At 33.8% G+C, this 16,796-nt stretch overlaps 1 protein-coding gene across 17 annotated transcripts in view; it reads right to left on the minus strand.

Moving 5' to 3' along the window:
* Positions 1 to 16,796, minus strand: part of LOC117170335 (furin-like protease 1) — a 1,188,597-nt gene that overhangs the window by 252,001 nt on the left and 919,800 nt on the right. For 16 of the 17 annotated variants that reach the window (XR_004466767.1, XM_033357070.1, XM_033357067.1 and 13 more), the window contains one exon: positions 3,350 to 3,640. Coding sequence is in view for 15 of the 17 variants with exons in the window: in XM_033357070.1 (XP_033212961.1) it covers positions 3,350 to 3,640 (291 nt within the window). In the remaining 2 variants the exon portion in view is untranslated. Of the gene's footprint in view, positions 1 to 2,967; positions 3,070 to 3,160; positions 3,641 to 16,796 lie in introns of those variants that run through there. The other variant, XR_004466766.1, reaches the window with a different exon arrangement.

The raw sequence follows: 16,796 nt of genomic DNA on the forward strand, positions 1-16,796 counted from the left end.
AGAAATAGAAATAATAGCCTACAATGTGACTACTGTCTTGAGAAGGAGGGTGACATGAAGCACACATTTTTTGAATGTGAAAGATGGGGCGACTTAAGGACCGTACTAGAGATGAAAATAGTCGACCGATTAGGCCCGCAACGCATAATCAAAACGATGAGAGAAAATCAGGATAATTGGGATGCGGTGGCCACATTTGTGGAAAATTTCCTACGTATGAAGAAAAAAGAGAAAGGGAAGGAAAAGCAACATAAATAAAAGGCAGGTATTACATGTTGCCGTAACGAAGCATACATGAGATAGTTGATCCGGGCAGGGAAGAGTAGAAGCAGCCACATCAAGGAAAGATGAGCTGAAAAAATATTTGAAAAATAAATGAAAAAGATCAAATATAATAAATAAATAAACCAAAAAAAGTAAATAAATAAAATGGCTTAGCGCAGCGCTGCATTAAGTAAGAAATGCTGATACCACGATTATTTGTGGTGGACGAAATGCATGAGAAGGTCCAGGTGAGCACGCGAACGTGGGATGTCGAGTTTCGGCGTATTGGCATTATCCCCATGTCCTTGAAGTAATGCGAAAGCAGTTCCGTGGACTTGCCGCATTTTTTCCACTTTAATGTGGACTGGAAAATTATTCTCAAATAAGAGATGCCTTTGGGGAGCCTTGCCGCGGGCGAGAGATTCCGCAGATGTGACAATCAGTCCTGAGAGACTTACCGCACTTTTGCCACTTTAATGTGGACTTAAAGATTTTTCTACGGATAATAGGTGCCATTATGGAGACTTTTCGGTGGTAGGAGATGCCGCAGATTGACAGTTAGTCTGGGAAGGCTTGTCGCAGTTTTAATATTTTAATATGGACTCGAAAACTTTTTCCGGATGAGAGATTCCACTGATATGATAATTAGTCCAGGAAGACATTCCTCAGTTTAGCCATTTTTAATAAGACATTACACATTTTTGGAAGGGAGAAATGCCCCTGTGAGAATTCTTACTAAGGAGAGATGCCACAAAAATGTCAATTTCACAGTGAGAAATGCCACGCGGGAGAGAAACCGCTAGGTAGACATGCCGCAGTTGTGTCATGCCGCAGATAAGACATACTGCAGATGAGACATTCCGCAGATGTGACAAGCCGCAGATGTGACATGTCGCAGAAGTGACAGGCCGAAGATGTGACTAAATTATTGAAAAAATTGTATTCCAATTCCTGTTACACATAATACTATAAAGAATAAAAAAATTGCAAAACAAATGTTTTCAACAATACCCTAGCTGGAACTTGTGACTTGCATGCTCTTTGAGAAGAATATAATAGCGTATTCGCTTATCCTTCACTAGCGTACTCGAAGAGCACTCCGACCACTCCATCTTGCTCCTTCTTACTTCTTCTTTCTTACTCCGACCTACATCGGTGCAGGTCGGAGTGTACCAGTGGAGGATAACCGAATTCGCTATTAGTTAATGTTTTCTCGATTTTGGACATCGCCATGGACTAAATGTGCCTGAGTCTTCTAACAAGCATAGTCGCACTTTGCAGCCTGCGGAAATTGGGAAAAATATCGCGTGCTACAGAGGGGCTACTTCGATTATCAACTTGCATAATTGGCCGTGCTCCTTGATAATCGACTGTGTATACCGCTTGTTTCACAATATGTGACGTGCCACGAGAAAAGGGGACTAACGCGGAAAATATCGCAAATCTGTTTTTGATCTCTGTCGATAGCTTCGGAGTTGATCTATCTAGCAAAAAATCAGAAAAAATTGTTAAGCATTATTTGTACCTATAAAATAGCTTATTAGATTAAATATACGATTAAATATATTATTAAATATACTTATATATTTATGCTTTTTGGTTATTTCTTTACTGGGACACTGCTGGGATACTGCGACACGACTAGTAAGAGTGTAGTTGTAAGTAGAGGGGCAGGTTTTTAGGAGTCGCCTTTCACTGAGAAAAGGGCTCCACTTTTATCGCTCGCCCTGTAAAATTCTAGTTTTCCGCATTAGTCGCCCTTTCTTGTGGCACATCACATATACTATTATTATTATTATTTTTATTAAAGTATCTCCAAGATTTATATTTGCTTCTGAAATACTTATGAATCATCAGAAAGATGCTTTCTAAACAGAAGCATTAAGTTCGACAACTTTTAGGTTGAAGACGTTTGAGGCTCATCGTGATAGGCACACGATAAATTCCTGACTTCTATTATGATCGAACATTTCCTCAAAAAAGTTATATAAAGTTGATTTTCCAAATTTCCTTTTTCTCTTAAAAAGGTTATTTTTATGTTTTTATTATTTATGAAGCTCAAAATGATAATTGTTTTAGGCCTTGTATAGTATATAGTTGGTTAGAAGCAATTCCTAATTATAGTATATATAAAAAACTCCTCAATTTACTCATACTTTTTCTAAAAAAAGTTTTCATTAGAGATCAGGGAAAACCTAGGTCGGAAATATTATCATTTCAAATAAATTCTTGAATTGTTTACTTTTAAGTTCCCAGTGGGTAAAAAGTCATAATGTGTGATTAGAACGTCTTAAAAACGTCTAATATCAAATTTATATAAAATTATCAAATTATATAAAATTTATATAAAAACGTTTCATTTTTATAAAAATGTCTGTGGGATATTAGACGTTTATAAGAAATCAAAAAATCTGCCGTATGTTGTTTTCGCAAAGTTCTAAGGAAGGCTTTTGATTTGAGTGCCCACTTTGTTGCATGTCTTGAATCTAATAACACATAGCGCACTAAATATAAATATCATTGATATAGATATTAAGGTGATTACTTGTTACGATCAATGTTACTTGATTTGCTGTCCTGCGAATGTTTCTAATCATAAAATCTCAATAAGTCATCAAAAATTCACGGGAAAGCACTTAGACATACATAGGAGCTAAGGATGAATCAGGGACGTCCCAATATCATTCATCGCATCTTGTTCACTAGGTTGCCATTTTCTTGTATTAGGTATGACAAGTGAAAAATTCACATATTCACACAAATATTTCACTGCCTGTCTCTTATGCTACCATCTAGCGGTTCACTCTAAAAAATTTATTAGATGTGTCAAACACAACGAAACGATGACGTTTTGAATATTCAGATTATCATAAGCTATCGAAGCTTTAAATATTACCTAACATTCATACATTCGCATCAAAGTTTTCACTTCCATTCAAATCGACGTCTTAAGGAAGGTGGATTTTGCTTACGAAGTATTTCGAGAGGGACTTCTCACTAAAAGACCGTTCTTGATCAATAATGCTAATCCAGTCAAAATTCCTATTCATCAGGGACACTATAAGGAGAAGAATGAGGCACCCACCTAGGCACCCATGAGCACCATTTGAAATCTTGCAGCCTCCACTTGCTTGATTTTCGTTCGACGGCCTCTGTATCAGATCTTCTGAATGCGAGACTCGATCCATCTGCTGACTTCCAATCAACGGATCACCTTCCATGTCCACCATATTCTGCCGGGCACCTGTTGTCGTATCATCCGGAACTTCCAGAAGAGGTAGACCACTGACTTCAGGTTCATCCTTACCTAGCTCATTATCAATGTCCAAAGATGTATCCGTACCGTAAAATACTAGCTTCCATTCTTCTAAGTGATCTGTAACAACATATACAGTTTAATTAATAGGATCATCACTCCCAAGTAGACATTTAGGCAAGAGACTTGTTTGAAACATCCGAAAGACGTCCCAAGGGCACCTTCTGCATTCCAATGGATGTAGCACGTTCTGAGGTCGTTCTTTGGACATGAAACATCTACTCAACAGATACAGAACAGAAACTGGTGCCATAGGGACGTTCTTAGGACGGCTCAAAGACGAATATTGCCTCAGTGACCACTGATGTGCTCACGAGCATGCCAAAAAAAAGTGCAACATCTTTAATGGCGCATCATTCATTTTGAATATCGAGCATTCCAATAAACATAAGCGCAATTTCAAATAATTTTTTTTTATTTTCTTTGTAAATTACAGTACTACAGGACCCTATTATAGGTGGAAAAGTTGGTATACTTTGAAGTGCTAGAAGCTAGAAGGATCTAGTTGATAACCATGAATAAAAATAACGGGCATTCCAGAGGCTTCTGAGGTATTAATCAAAAAATAATTAACTGATTTCAAAACTAGAGGAATCTAAATTCTGAATCTAATCTCCACTTCAACTAACATCAGAGTTCGTAATTTGTTTTTAATATTATACTATAAGTTCTGATGCCATTAGTAAAGCTAATGAAATTCCCAATTGATTAAATTATGTCTCATATGTAAGCTTTATTTAATGTGATTTTTTTCATTATATAATTTCATTAAGCAGTGGTCTAGAGAGAAAAGTGTACCAACGTCCAACCCCTCACATCTCGGTAATCATACAGTATGATGGTTTATAGCAGGGCTCTTCAGCGAACGGAAATTCGACGGCAAATACTCTTTTGACATGTGTGCCGTTTCCAACACCACGAACCTCTACTCAGATGTATGAGTGAGACAGAATTTTTCCGTGCTAAGTAAGGCGGCGTGGTGATGAAAATGAGATATCTTGGAAATGAGTATTTGGAATCAAATTTATTCTCGCTCAAAACCCCTGGATTATAGGTTTGCAACACTAAGGGGATTTATTAGAGTTGTGAAAGGGGATGTAAGATTCTGGTCCCAATTTCGAATATTTTTGTCTGATATTTTGTAAACGTCATTAAAACATTATTCTCTTTGTTTGGACAAAGTCGGGTTTTTCTACAAAATATTTATATTCTGTAGTCCATTCAATGAAGGATTTGAGAGAAAATGTGTAAAAGTATCGTTTTTTCACAGATACTTTAGGACCTATTGTCAACAGCTATGCTATGAAATAGGATTAGCTGTAAAATTGTCCGATTACTGAACAAATGAAATAAAAGCTAAAAATATCCTTGAAGGAACGTCAGAAATAGATCATGCGATTTGTAGTGGAGCAAATTAATGTCCCTATTAATAAAAGTGACCAACTCATTTGCATAAAAAATTATTATCAGTAAAAAATGAACTGAAATTCAGCGTACATTTTTATATGCTGAGGGATATGCTTTTGAGATAAAACTTCTTTTATTTGTTCCTTCACATCGATCCAATTTCATAGCGTAGCCCTTGACAATATGTCTAAAATAGTTAGAACCTTTTTGTGCACTATGAAATAGAACATTTTTTCGCATAACCATATTCGACCTAAAATCAAAAGTTCTCAAGTTATTTTGAAAAACATGTTATTATTTAAAACTTTCCAGCATGGCGGCCCTTGGCCGCACACATATGGTTGGGAACTTTTTATTATATCTTTATAAAGCCATTTCCAAATTATCTGTGAAAAATTCTACTTTCACGAATTTTCTTCATTGTGTGAAATTTATTCCCCGTTGACTAAAATATTGTTTAATAATAAAAAATAAGAGAACAATAAATAAAAATACCAGTGACACTCGGTGTTAGTTGTGTGCGTACTTGCGCAGTACAATTATTGACCCCCGTCAGATCGTTACGAGGCATGCATGCATCCTGAAGCGCGTCGAATTTCTCGTAAAGAATGACCCCTTCCTTGTTATGAGATTCAGGTCATTTACCAAAACTAAAATTATGAAAGTATATCTTGATTCAAGTTTAATTAGCAGAATGAGTTTATTCATATAATTGGAAAAATGTGAAAAAATATTACTGGAAATCGTTTAATAATTGCAGTAATAATGGATTACTGAAACAATGACAAACTGACTTCTGTCGATAAAAGGTATGATTTACGTCTTGTGCATTTGAATTTTAAATAATCAACTTAAAAAAAGATTAAAATGTATACATGTACGTTGAAAAATCTGGTTTTACTAAAAACATTAAGTAACTTTTAAAATGTGAGAGTAAAGTGGTGTAACAACGACGTGAACGGAGCAGGAAGCCAACTAACCGCTGCTGGCGCTGATAGGTCAGCTATACTTGATTGTACCACCAAAAATGCACTGTTGGTAAAAGTCGCATCCTTCTTGGCGGAGATTTTAAATGAGAATGAAAATGCAACTTGTGTTTTTCTTTTTGTAATTGTTTATTGACATGTTTCACTTTGTCTCGAAATAGGAAAAATTTTGCAAGTGATAAAAGGATGCCACTGTGATCTCGCTGATAATAATTGATAATAATTTTTCAATTAAAAACAAATTTTTATTGAATTATTTATGTTATCAGGTGCAAACACATATGGAAATTGCGCAATACGTGGAATCACATAAATAAGGTAAGTATTTTCTAGCCTATTCTCACTTTATATCTTGCGCGAGATCCAGGATCGTAGCCAGAAATTTGGTTCGGAGGGGGGGGGGGGGGGCAAAACATAGTTATAGTTTAGATTTTTTTCACATCTATACGAAAATGTTAGGATTCGCGGAATTTTCGGGGGTGGGGGCGTCGGGCCCTATGGCTGGCTACGGTCCTGGCGAGATCTTTGCGAATAAGGGCGTAGACAATAGTTTTCCAAAAGTATCTGCATATTTTGTTATTTTAAGTGAGAAATTTAAATTTCTCCCGTAAGATATTTAAATAATAACTTTTGCTCTGGTAATAGCAAATTTTTGTGAAGTTTCTGAGTGTGCCTTTCGGAAAGCGTTTTAGATTCTGGGAATGCAAATAATATTAGTGTTCTGTACAGATAAAATAGGTTCTATTATACAAACCTTCTTTCATACGATTTCATTACTTGTCACACTTTTTCGATTCCGTGACAAAGTAAGACATGTCAATAAACAATTACAAAAATAAAAACACAAGCTGCATTTTATATTCTAATTTAGAATTTCCGCCAAGATAGATGCGCCTTTTACTGACAGTACATTGTTTCCTAGCTAATTCACGTCGCGTCGTTACTACAACACTTTACTCTCATTTTTTAGAAGTTAACGGATTTTTTTGGAAAAACCAGATAGTATACGCATATACAACCATCGTTAAACTCCTTCCGGGTCCTAGACAATTTTCAAAGCGCATTTATAAAACCTCAAAACCGAATCATCATCGGCCGTTGCTAAGTTTTGAGGGTTTCAAAGATTTCGCCATTTTTGTGGACCTCGTTCCAATAGCCTTAGTGCACTACCTGAAAATGCACTATTTGGCAATTTTATTACAAACTTAGCCCATTTTCGTCATAAGATATTTATTTCCTTCTCACCAAAAAAGAAAGACATAGCCTTCATATATATTTTTTGAACTGTATTTTCTAACTTCGCCTTTTCATCACGAAAATATATTCAGTTAAACCGACAAAAAAGAAATAACCTATAATTGCATAAATTGTAAATTATCTTGGTCATTCAATCTTTTTATGACAAAAAAGTGTCGTTTAGTTAAAAAAAAATCGGAAGATCCACAATACATAATCGAAAGATGCATTATTTTGTAATGTTATTCTTAACTTAGTCTTTTCTCATGATAAAACATTAATTTCAAAACGAAAATAAGCGACGTAATCTAAAAATACATTATCAGTGAAATTTGTTGGCTATTCAATCTTTTTCTATTAAGAAATAATAATTTTTGAATATATAAAAGAGACATAACCAAAGATTGCATTATTTGTAGATTTTATTAGTCATTAAATATTGTTTTTATTAAAGAATTGCATATTTTGTTTGTCACTTGGTCTTTTCATTCAAAAAATACTCATGATAACCCATAAAAGGGGAGACTAACATAAAATGACTCATCATGTAAATATTCCATTTGTCACGTCATCTCACTAGTTTTTTTATATTGCGTTCAAGAAAAAATTGATATTGTTTATTTTATTTATTAACAATTGTATAGTTGCACAGAATTTTGTTTTCTATGTCTTTAATGCGTTTAGTTTCCCTGCTGCTCCATCTGTTGATGCAAGCCATTTCAACCAGCTCTTCTTACCGGCTTTCATCCCTTTTTTCACAATGTATGATTGTCTCTGATATCATTCTACGCGCCCGATAAATTACAGGCTGAAGTTAACAGCGCCTGGGACAAAATATGCTTCAGAGAATTGATGGAAGGGCACAACTTCAGACTACCGAAAATGCACACACAGCTGAAATTGGGCTTCAGTTCTATTGTTATTTATTTATTATTATTATTAAACAAAATATAAAGTTTTTATCAAAAAATAGGCCCTGTCCGAACAAAGAAAATAATATTTAGATGATGTATGCAAAACATCAGACCAAAATATTCAAAATTGCGGCCAGAATCTTACGTATCCTTTTATAACTCTAATAAATACCTTTAGCAGGGTCCTATAGCACTATGCCATATTTTGAAGACTCATCATTATCTGACTCAGTAAGTATAAGGATATGAGTCATCTTTGAAACACTATTAAGGAATATTAAACAGATACTAGCATCCTAACAATATCCTCTAGATGTTCCAAAAATGACAAATGTGCCCTTACCCACTGCGAAACCAATATTTATAATATTGCAGAAAACATGTCTTTAATATTGTTTTGAGTTTGGAATACCTAAAAAATGTAAAACAATTATACTTTTTCAGTTAATAAGATTTAATTTTTTGATGCTCATCACCTAACGCAAAACGCCATTAAAAACTTATTAATGTCAGCCATTAAACTACCAAGAAAACCGTACTATGTATTACTGCATTAAAAAATATGTATGATAACATAAATAAATATTTTTTTGCGGGCGTCCTTAAAAGCTAAACTTTCTATGCATGCGAAACAGGCGATATGTCGTCGATTTGAGGCCAGTGACAACTGCACATTCACTTTGCGCGAGCAGCCTGACATATAAGTTTATGAACGCCTTATCGGGCGTAAACTGAGTTTCAAGAATAAAGTAGTTCGGTAAGAATATGTCTCCAAGCCAAAAAATTGGCAGGTATCATATCTGTAGCATTTTTCACGTTATTAAAGAAAAGTTAGTATCAGCTAGCATCAAAAAGCCATGTTTCCGCGTTCCGCTCTTGCTTCTTATGCTTAAATAGATAGGTTTTCAAGGGTGGTTTAACAAATAGTAGAGTATGAATCAGGGGCGTGATGAAGGCCATTTTTAGGAGCGTGAAGTTTGCCATTATCACGCACTTAATACACAATCTACTTCTATTAGCATGCTAACACAAATTGGAGAGGTCTTTGAAAAACTTCAGTAAAGCGTAATGGCTGATTGTTTAATCAAACTTACACTTGTCATTACACTAAAGAAACCTGATTTTCAAATAATTAACGTAATAGGTATTCATTTACTCATCCATTTATGTATATTCTCACATCAAAAAGTGTATAGCATTTATCCAACTGTGAAACAAATTTTAGAAGCCTTTGTGCAAAACGACTGTTTCGAGTTACTGAAATCTTTCTAAAACTCTCTGAATAAAACCAAAAATTTTTAGTGCAATTCTCATAACAAAAATCGACAACTGGCCACCTATACTTATATGTATCTAACACAATTTGCAAGAGCGAGCATTCATAGGCTGTACCAATTCTCATTATAATATGACAAAATACATAATAGATTACACATGCTCATTTCATTACATAAATTCTAATTAAATAATTAATTGATTTAACAATAAATTTTTAAAACATAATTGTACGTACACATAAAAATGTATCTTAACTTAAGGAAGTTTTACCTTGAAAATATAACATCCCAGTGCCCTTACCGCATGCTGCTTAAAATTCGAAAATTCTGTGAATTCTCAGACTATTACCTATTATTCAAGGATACTAAACATATTCTAGAACATTCTTGAAAGTTCTGCAACATTCTAGCAAGATATTGAAAAATATTGAATATATATTTTAAAAAATTCTAGAATATACTCAAAAACTTTAGGAAACTCCAGAAAAATGTATAACTATTAAAGAGATTTTGATTTAGGCTAACATTACGATACTGATAAAAATTTTGAAGAACATTTTATAATATTTATGTTGAAATATCATATATAAAATAGAATTGGAATAATCTGAAAATACATAAACTTAAGCCTCTCTTTATTGATGCAAATCAACAATCACATTCCAAAATCCGAGAAAGGAAATCAGAGCTTAGATTTTCAACTCATCGTACATATTAACTACACAGGTCTTTTGTTGTTTGTGGTGCTAAACTGTGAAACAAATTACCTTTATCAATTAGAAGTTCGCACTCGCAGCATCATTTTAAACAAGTTGTTTTTTGTTACCCATGCAATCCTAGTAATACGACTTTTAAATCACACCGATTATTACAGCGATTCGCGATAAGATGGAAAGCATGAAAAGGAATTAAAATAGTTTATTGCGCTTAATATCTGTTTTGGAAATCAGCAACTGAATTCCTAACAATAATAATTGGTTCACAATAAATTCCGACTCAAAATTTCCGCCCAGGTGATAAAAGAAGCTGGTATAGGTTAAATAAGTATAGGGTTTATAACTATATGGATATGCCCTTAATCCAAAAATTTAAATGTCATTAAAATGAAATAAAAAACTAATAATTATGTATCACGTTGAAACCTCTTTCTTGCCCCACTCTGAATAGAGTTACGCGTCGGGTGCTGTGAAATTGTGTTTGCTAAACAGTTTTTCATCATGCAATCAAAACAGTTTTTAATTTTGTGTGATTGAAAAAATGGTTCATATATAAATGTTTTAATGATATAAAAACGCGACATTAATAATATTAAACCCCGATAAAAGACTTAAAGTCATCAACATGCAGGAGTACAAGGAAGACCATGCTGTTTTGTTGCTGCCAAATTTGGAGTCAGTTTCTAGACGATTCGACGAATGAAAAATAAATTAATAAATAAAGTATTACAAATCCTTCATCTTATAATTTCTTGGAAAACAGAAGTTGACTTTTTTCAAAAAGTACTAAGGCTATGATTTCCAATTCAGTCCAAATATTTTCATGAAGTACCAGGGAACCATAATCAATTACAAAATCGAATATACAAGCACCTTTTAATTATAGTTGCTTTAGACTAACCACGATCTGTAAGTAGATACATTTTGAAGTTAGAAATAACGTCAATTATTAAGACTAATTACGTAATACGGCAAATCATATAAAAAGAAAAATACGTAGCATAAATTACTTACAAAAATAAAAATTGCCGTGCCATGGTGCGTTGCTACTTAATGCGAGTATTCCACAATCGTAAAGAACAAAACTGACCAAATCCATCTAATATATCATGCAAATGACATAAATTGTACACTGCGTCAGACTTTTTAAATGTTCTTTACAAATTTGTAATATCTAAAAAAAAACTTAAAAAATAATTCGTGTTGATTTTATTTGCAAAATGAATGTCCACCAAATTGTACAAGGGAAAAGTTTGTTGCGACAACATAGAAAATACAATAATACTACATTTCTTCCTGAAAAGCGAGAGTGATGTGTATTTCCAGATGTTCCTTGTGTGGATTGAAGTCCTAATGTTTTATAGATTCTGAAACTTATGAATGCACTAAAGACGTTTTAATATTCTGAAAATGTATTAGGGATACTGGACGTTTATGAAACCTAAAGAAGAAAGACCGGCATATCACAAAAAAGTTACCAGGAAATTAGTTTTTATTTAAAAATAAATCACGAAATGAGAATTTATAATTATACCCATATGAATATATTTACATTAACAAATTACTAAGGATATTATTTTTCGTGAACAAATAATATTTTATAATCAATTAATTCTGATTTCTTATTAAGGAGGTTTTTGGCTGAAAAAGATGAATCATGAGTAAAAACTTCATGAACAATTTAGAACGTTGTAACAAATTTTGTAATCTTTTCTATGGACGTGACAAAAAAGTAAATATTGGAGTGAGGGCATTAGTAGATAGGCTTGAGGATTTCTGGATACACGCTTGTTAGGGCATTTTCGTGGTAAATCTAAATCTAAATATTTGAGCATTAGTTCATGTACGTGGGTGATCTGGAATCTACTAGATCAATGTCAGTATGCATGTAATATAAACTAACAATTAATTCTGCTGAGGTAATATCGGCTTTATACATAAAGTTATGAGAAGAAAAGATTCTTTTTAGTGTACCTTGAAATTTTTGTTTTTCATATTTCTGGAGACATTTTTTATTGTAAAGTGTCTGTAGATATCTCCAAAATTATAAATTATTTGGTATAATATGATAAGCACGATATGATTTTCATCAAGTATGTCTTTTGGAAATTGTTTTGATAACATACACCATGCGACATTATTGCATTAGATGAGAGCCCTGGCGGACAGAAGGAACCAAAAGGAGCCTCCACAAAGTACCCTTAAAGACCCCACGGTGTCCCCCTTTGGTTCCTTCTTAAAAAACTTTAAAAAAGGCAAGATCAACTTTTAAATTGTTGAAAGTCGGATTCTACCTTGCAAATTTCCAGTAGAAATTTAGGAAGTAATCGCAATACCTTTTTTAAGCGTGAAAACTTTTAAAAATGTCATTAATTTCTGCTGAAGATGACTTCAAGCGCCTCGATAATAGCTCAAGTGGCATATTGCCCGCGAAGTTTAAAAATAAAATTCAAAATTAGCAAATGAATGTCAATAAATATATGTAATAATTTATATGCCTAAGTTTACAGAAATGTAATATCTTCTCAGATAAGAATAATATGAAAAATGAGGATTTAAACAAATCCTTCACCTTTAGTCCTGAAATCTCGTCTCGTAACCTCAAGGGCACTGCTTGACTGCTCCCACTTGTATAGAGTTGTTGTTATCTGAGGTTTCCACTGCGTGGCGCTAGCATACAGACAAACTTCTTAAAGTTACCGACGGAATGCTTATTAACTGCTACTAAAAAAAGATGCACTTGAAGCCACTTTTGGCCCATGTAAATGATAGTTATTTTATTTTTTGAAGTTTTTAACCCTGCAAGAAAAAGTACTTTGTAGAGGCTCCTTTCTGTTCCTTCAGTCTGTCAGCGAGGTTCTTCCAATTATCTGTTATTTAGGAACGTTACACTTCCAATGCTTCAGAACATAATAAACAATTCATTTGCTAAGAAAATGTGAGAGTGTCATAAGATATCAAAAGAAGAGCACACAGGGTTTTAGTAATAAACAATTTAAAATATTAAAGAAATAATCTCAAACGATGAGTAATGCACAGCTATGGGATATTAAAAAATGATAAAATCAAGCAATGCCCAACACAAGGCTTGCGTATTGAGTCGATTAGAAAGAACCGCTAAGGAATTTGTTACTAAAGTCAACGAAAAGATTTTCTAACGTATGACTGACGTAGTATGCTGACGTGATGTGTAGCATGAACTCCAGCTTGTAAGATAAGAAAATTTCAACTATAAACATTCAGGCCCACTATACTAAACTAATCTCTATTACACTATACTATGCTATATTATGCTATGCTATCCTATCCTATGCTATGCTATGCTATGATTTGCTATGCTATGCTATGCTATGGTATACTATGGTATACTATGCTATGCTGTCATATACTACACAATGCTATGCTATGCCATTCTACGCTGCACTGCACTGCACTGTACTACATCGAAATAATGAGGAATTCGACGCATGGTCTTAAACTCTTGACTCGTATCAATTAATATTTTAGGTGTAACAATCTAGTGATGAATTAGGCCGTATTTACCATTATTTATGGCAAACAATACCCATTCGATATCGTTATGTAATTCGTCAATCAGGACTCCACATACAATAAATTTAGAAACTATGAAAAATGTATGGGGTTGTTATTCAGACTACCCCTGATCATCTGTGCCGTCTTAACTTTGACTTGCAACTTTCCTTTTAAAGTTCTGTAGTCAGTCGATGAAAATTCCAGCAATAACTTTAGGACTTTGGTGTGATTTTGCATTATCATAGCTAAATCTTAATTACCTGAGTGAAGCTGGTCAAGTTCTTTATTCATAGCTTCAAAGTCACTGTTGCTCATTGTTCCAAATAAGCTTTTAGATATTTCTCCCACAGCATTGAGTAATCCTCTTTCGGCTTATCAAATACGCCTGACCTATGGGAGTAGCTTTTTTCTTTTACGCAGTCGTTCATATTGTTCACCCAGCATTCTTATCTCGTAATCTTCGGCGCAACAAGAATCACAGGCTTTCACTGCAACTTTGAGAGTGTACTCTATAAGTTTGATTCTTTGTTGTGTGTCGGTTGTGTTCACAGATTTTATGACATTCTACTCTTAGTGGTTAAGGTGGACTTTCCTTTCTTCCTCTAAGAAGAAGTTTCCTTTGATGTTTGTTATGGAGTAATTTCCTAAACTTGCTCCAATGTGCGTTGACAAAATCCAGACGAGGAACATCTGCAATTACGTATAGTATGAAATTACGTGATTGACATAAATGGTAATAAAACTAATTTTAAAACCAATTGTGTAATTGTTATTTTCTATTGATTCTAAGACAATTGCGGTCCTCTGTGAACTAGGAGAGAGCTTGTTGACAGGTGTTTGATTGACGAACTTCAGAAAGTCTCCGGGTATCTAAATTCCTTTTAATTTTATACTGTTTGCATGTTATGACCAGATTCGAATTTCGTGTCTTTGATCAGTGCGGGGTTCCTGGGATAGTTGTAATATGGGACTATTAGTTGAATATCTTTGCTTAAGTAAATCCCGTCCGGTATGTTAAGATTCTCTTCAATCTATATTTCTTGGTTATTTTTATCAATGTTTTTATGTTGATTTGAGCTGTATTGGCACTCATAAAATGTCCATCATCATGTTGAGGTAATTTTTCTGTTTTCAGGATCAAATATTGCAGCTTAAATATATACCTTGAATATTAGTTAAAAAGATTAAAATAATGATTCCATCTTCTAGCAAAGGAAAATCATTATCTACTATGCACAAAAGATGTTTTGTCTTAAAGTAAAAAATGTAATTGGTATAATGTGAGAATGGTCGATCCTTTTCCATGACGAAATCTTTTTCATGGAAATACATTGACTTCTTTGGGAACATTATTTTCCTTGATAAGATTAATCGCTGCACCATAGTCAACCATTAATCTGTAAATAAATCTATTTGAGTGTGTACCCCTGACGGGTAATAATTTTCCGCTGATATTTGAAATTCTGCATGCTCCTTGTAGCCTAGTTGTTCGTTTATTTCTTCCAAACTCATCTCTTAAAATTCCAAATAATTCTGGCCATCCTCTTGGTTTTCGATTCCCTGGATATTCCTCAAGGCGTTTTGTGAGAGTCTTTTCTCGAACTCTCTTAACTGAAATTACGGCTCTCGGTAGTCTCACAATTTCACGTGCTTCGTCCACGTTATTTTCACTAACATTGCTAGGGATATCACTTGACGGTTAGTGTGATTTCTCTGCGCTGTTATCCCCATTCTCGTTTCCTTCTTCGTTTCTTTTTGACATATCCCCGACTTGGCTGCGTGATTGCTGCTGTTCTAATATGATGCTTTTCTTTCCTCGTCTCTTCTCAATTTTACTGTGCTGTTTTGCGGGCTCTAGGGTATTCGAGGTTCGAAAGAAATATAATGCCTTTCGATTCCTTGTATTGCCTTAGCTAATTCTACAAGGAATAGTTCGCCACTATCCTGATAGGGTAGCCAATTTGTGACAGTGTGAGGATAATGATTTCAATTTGTTACCTTTTAAATTAGAAGGAGTTCTTTATTTTGTCTGACTGTTTCAAAGACGATGCAACTTTAGACAAGTTCTACAATATATTGTGAAAGGGTGTTTAAAGAATAGCCGGAGACTAAAACTGACTTTCAACATTCCTCTACACTTGATTCTCCAAATTCTTATAAGCTTCTTAAAATTTGCACTAGAGAATTTAGTTTTGCGTCACTTATGTTTTAAACTAGAAGCTAGGGGCTTTAACAATATCTTTTACAGTCCTTTGTCAGTACTAATAAATATTTAGAAACTGAAATAATTCATTTAGGAGCAAAGTGACTTTCGAGAATTGTCAGGAAATATCAGAAAAAAATTAACTGAAAATGAACTTTGAAAAATTAAACAAAAATAGAACGAAATATGTTCTGAATTGGGGTTGAATAAAATATACGCTATTACAGACATAAAATAGGTTTAAAGAAAATATGGTGCACGAATAACTGCCCGGTAAGAAGGCTTGAATTGAAAAGTATTGGAAGATTTGCTGTACAATAGTACGTTAACACTAATGAATCCCTTTCGATACCGTTTTTGTCCTAGCTTTTTGAATACCCACTGCGTCAGAAGTTTTGTCTTAAACTGGATTCCTTTCTGTACTCAGTGACAATATTTTTCTGAATACTTTGGATACCGCAAACCGTCCATGAAATAGACCATTTTTAAATCCTTTTGACATGTACATTTCTCTTTTCTTTTTTTTCGAACAATAATAAGGCTAAAATCATTTAAAATGCAGTATTAGTAATTTTAAGTTGTCAATATTTATTACTAGTTAGGTAGCTGTGATTAAATCCTAATCTTTAATGCTTATCATGATTTTATATTTTGTTCAAACAAGGAGGACAGAAAAATAATTCCTATGTATTGTAACTATCAATACCTTAGACAGCAAGTCTTCTTAAAATTTGTCGATACATATGTATATATGTATATATTGATGAAAGGGGAGGCATAATGTAACCAACCATCTCACGATAGTAGGCCGTCACCATTTACCATGCTTGTACTAGAAGCCGGTGTTATCTTCATAGATGTTAGTTGCTTCCAGTGGGAGAAAGTTTCTTATCAAGTATATTTTTAATACATACAAACGTAACTTTTCAAATACCTGAAATAT

Source organism: Belonocnema kinseyi, chromosome 3, assembly GCF_010883055.1.
Source record: "Belonocnema kinseyi isolate 2016_QV_RU_SX_M_011 chromosome 3, B_treatae_v1, whole genome shotgun sequence".
NCBI classification, from domain to species: domain Eukaryota; kingdom Metazoa; phylum Arthropoda; class Insecta; order Hymenoptera; family Cynipidae; genus Belonocnema; species Belonocnema kinseyi.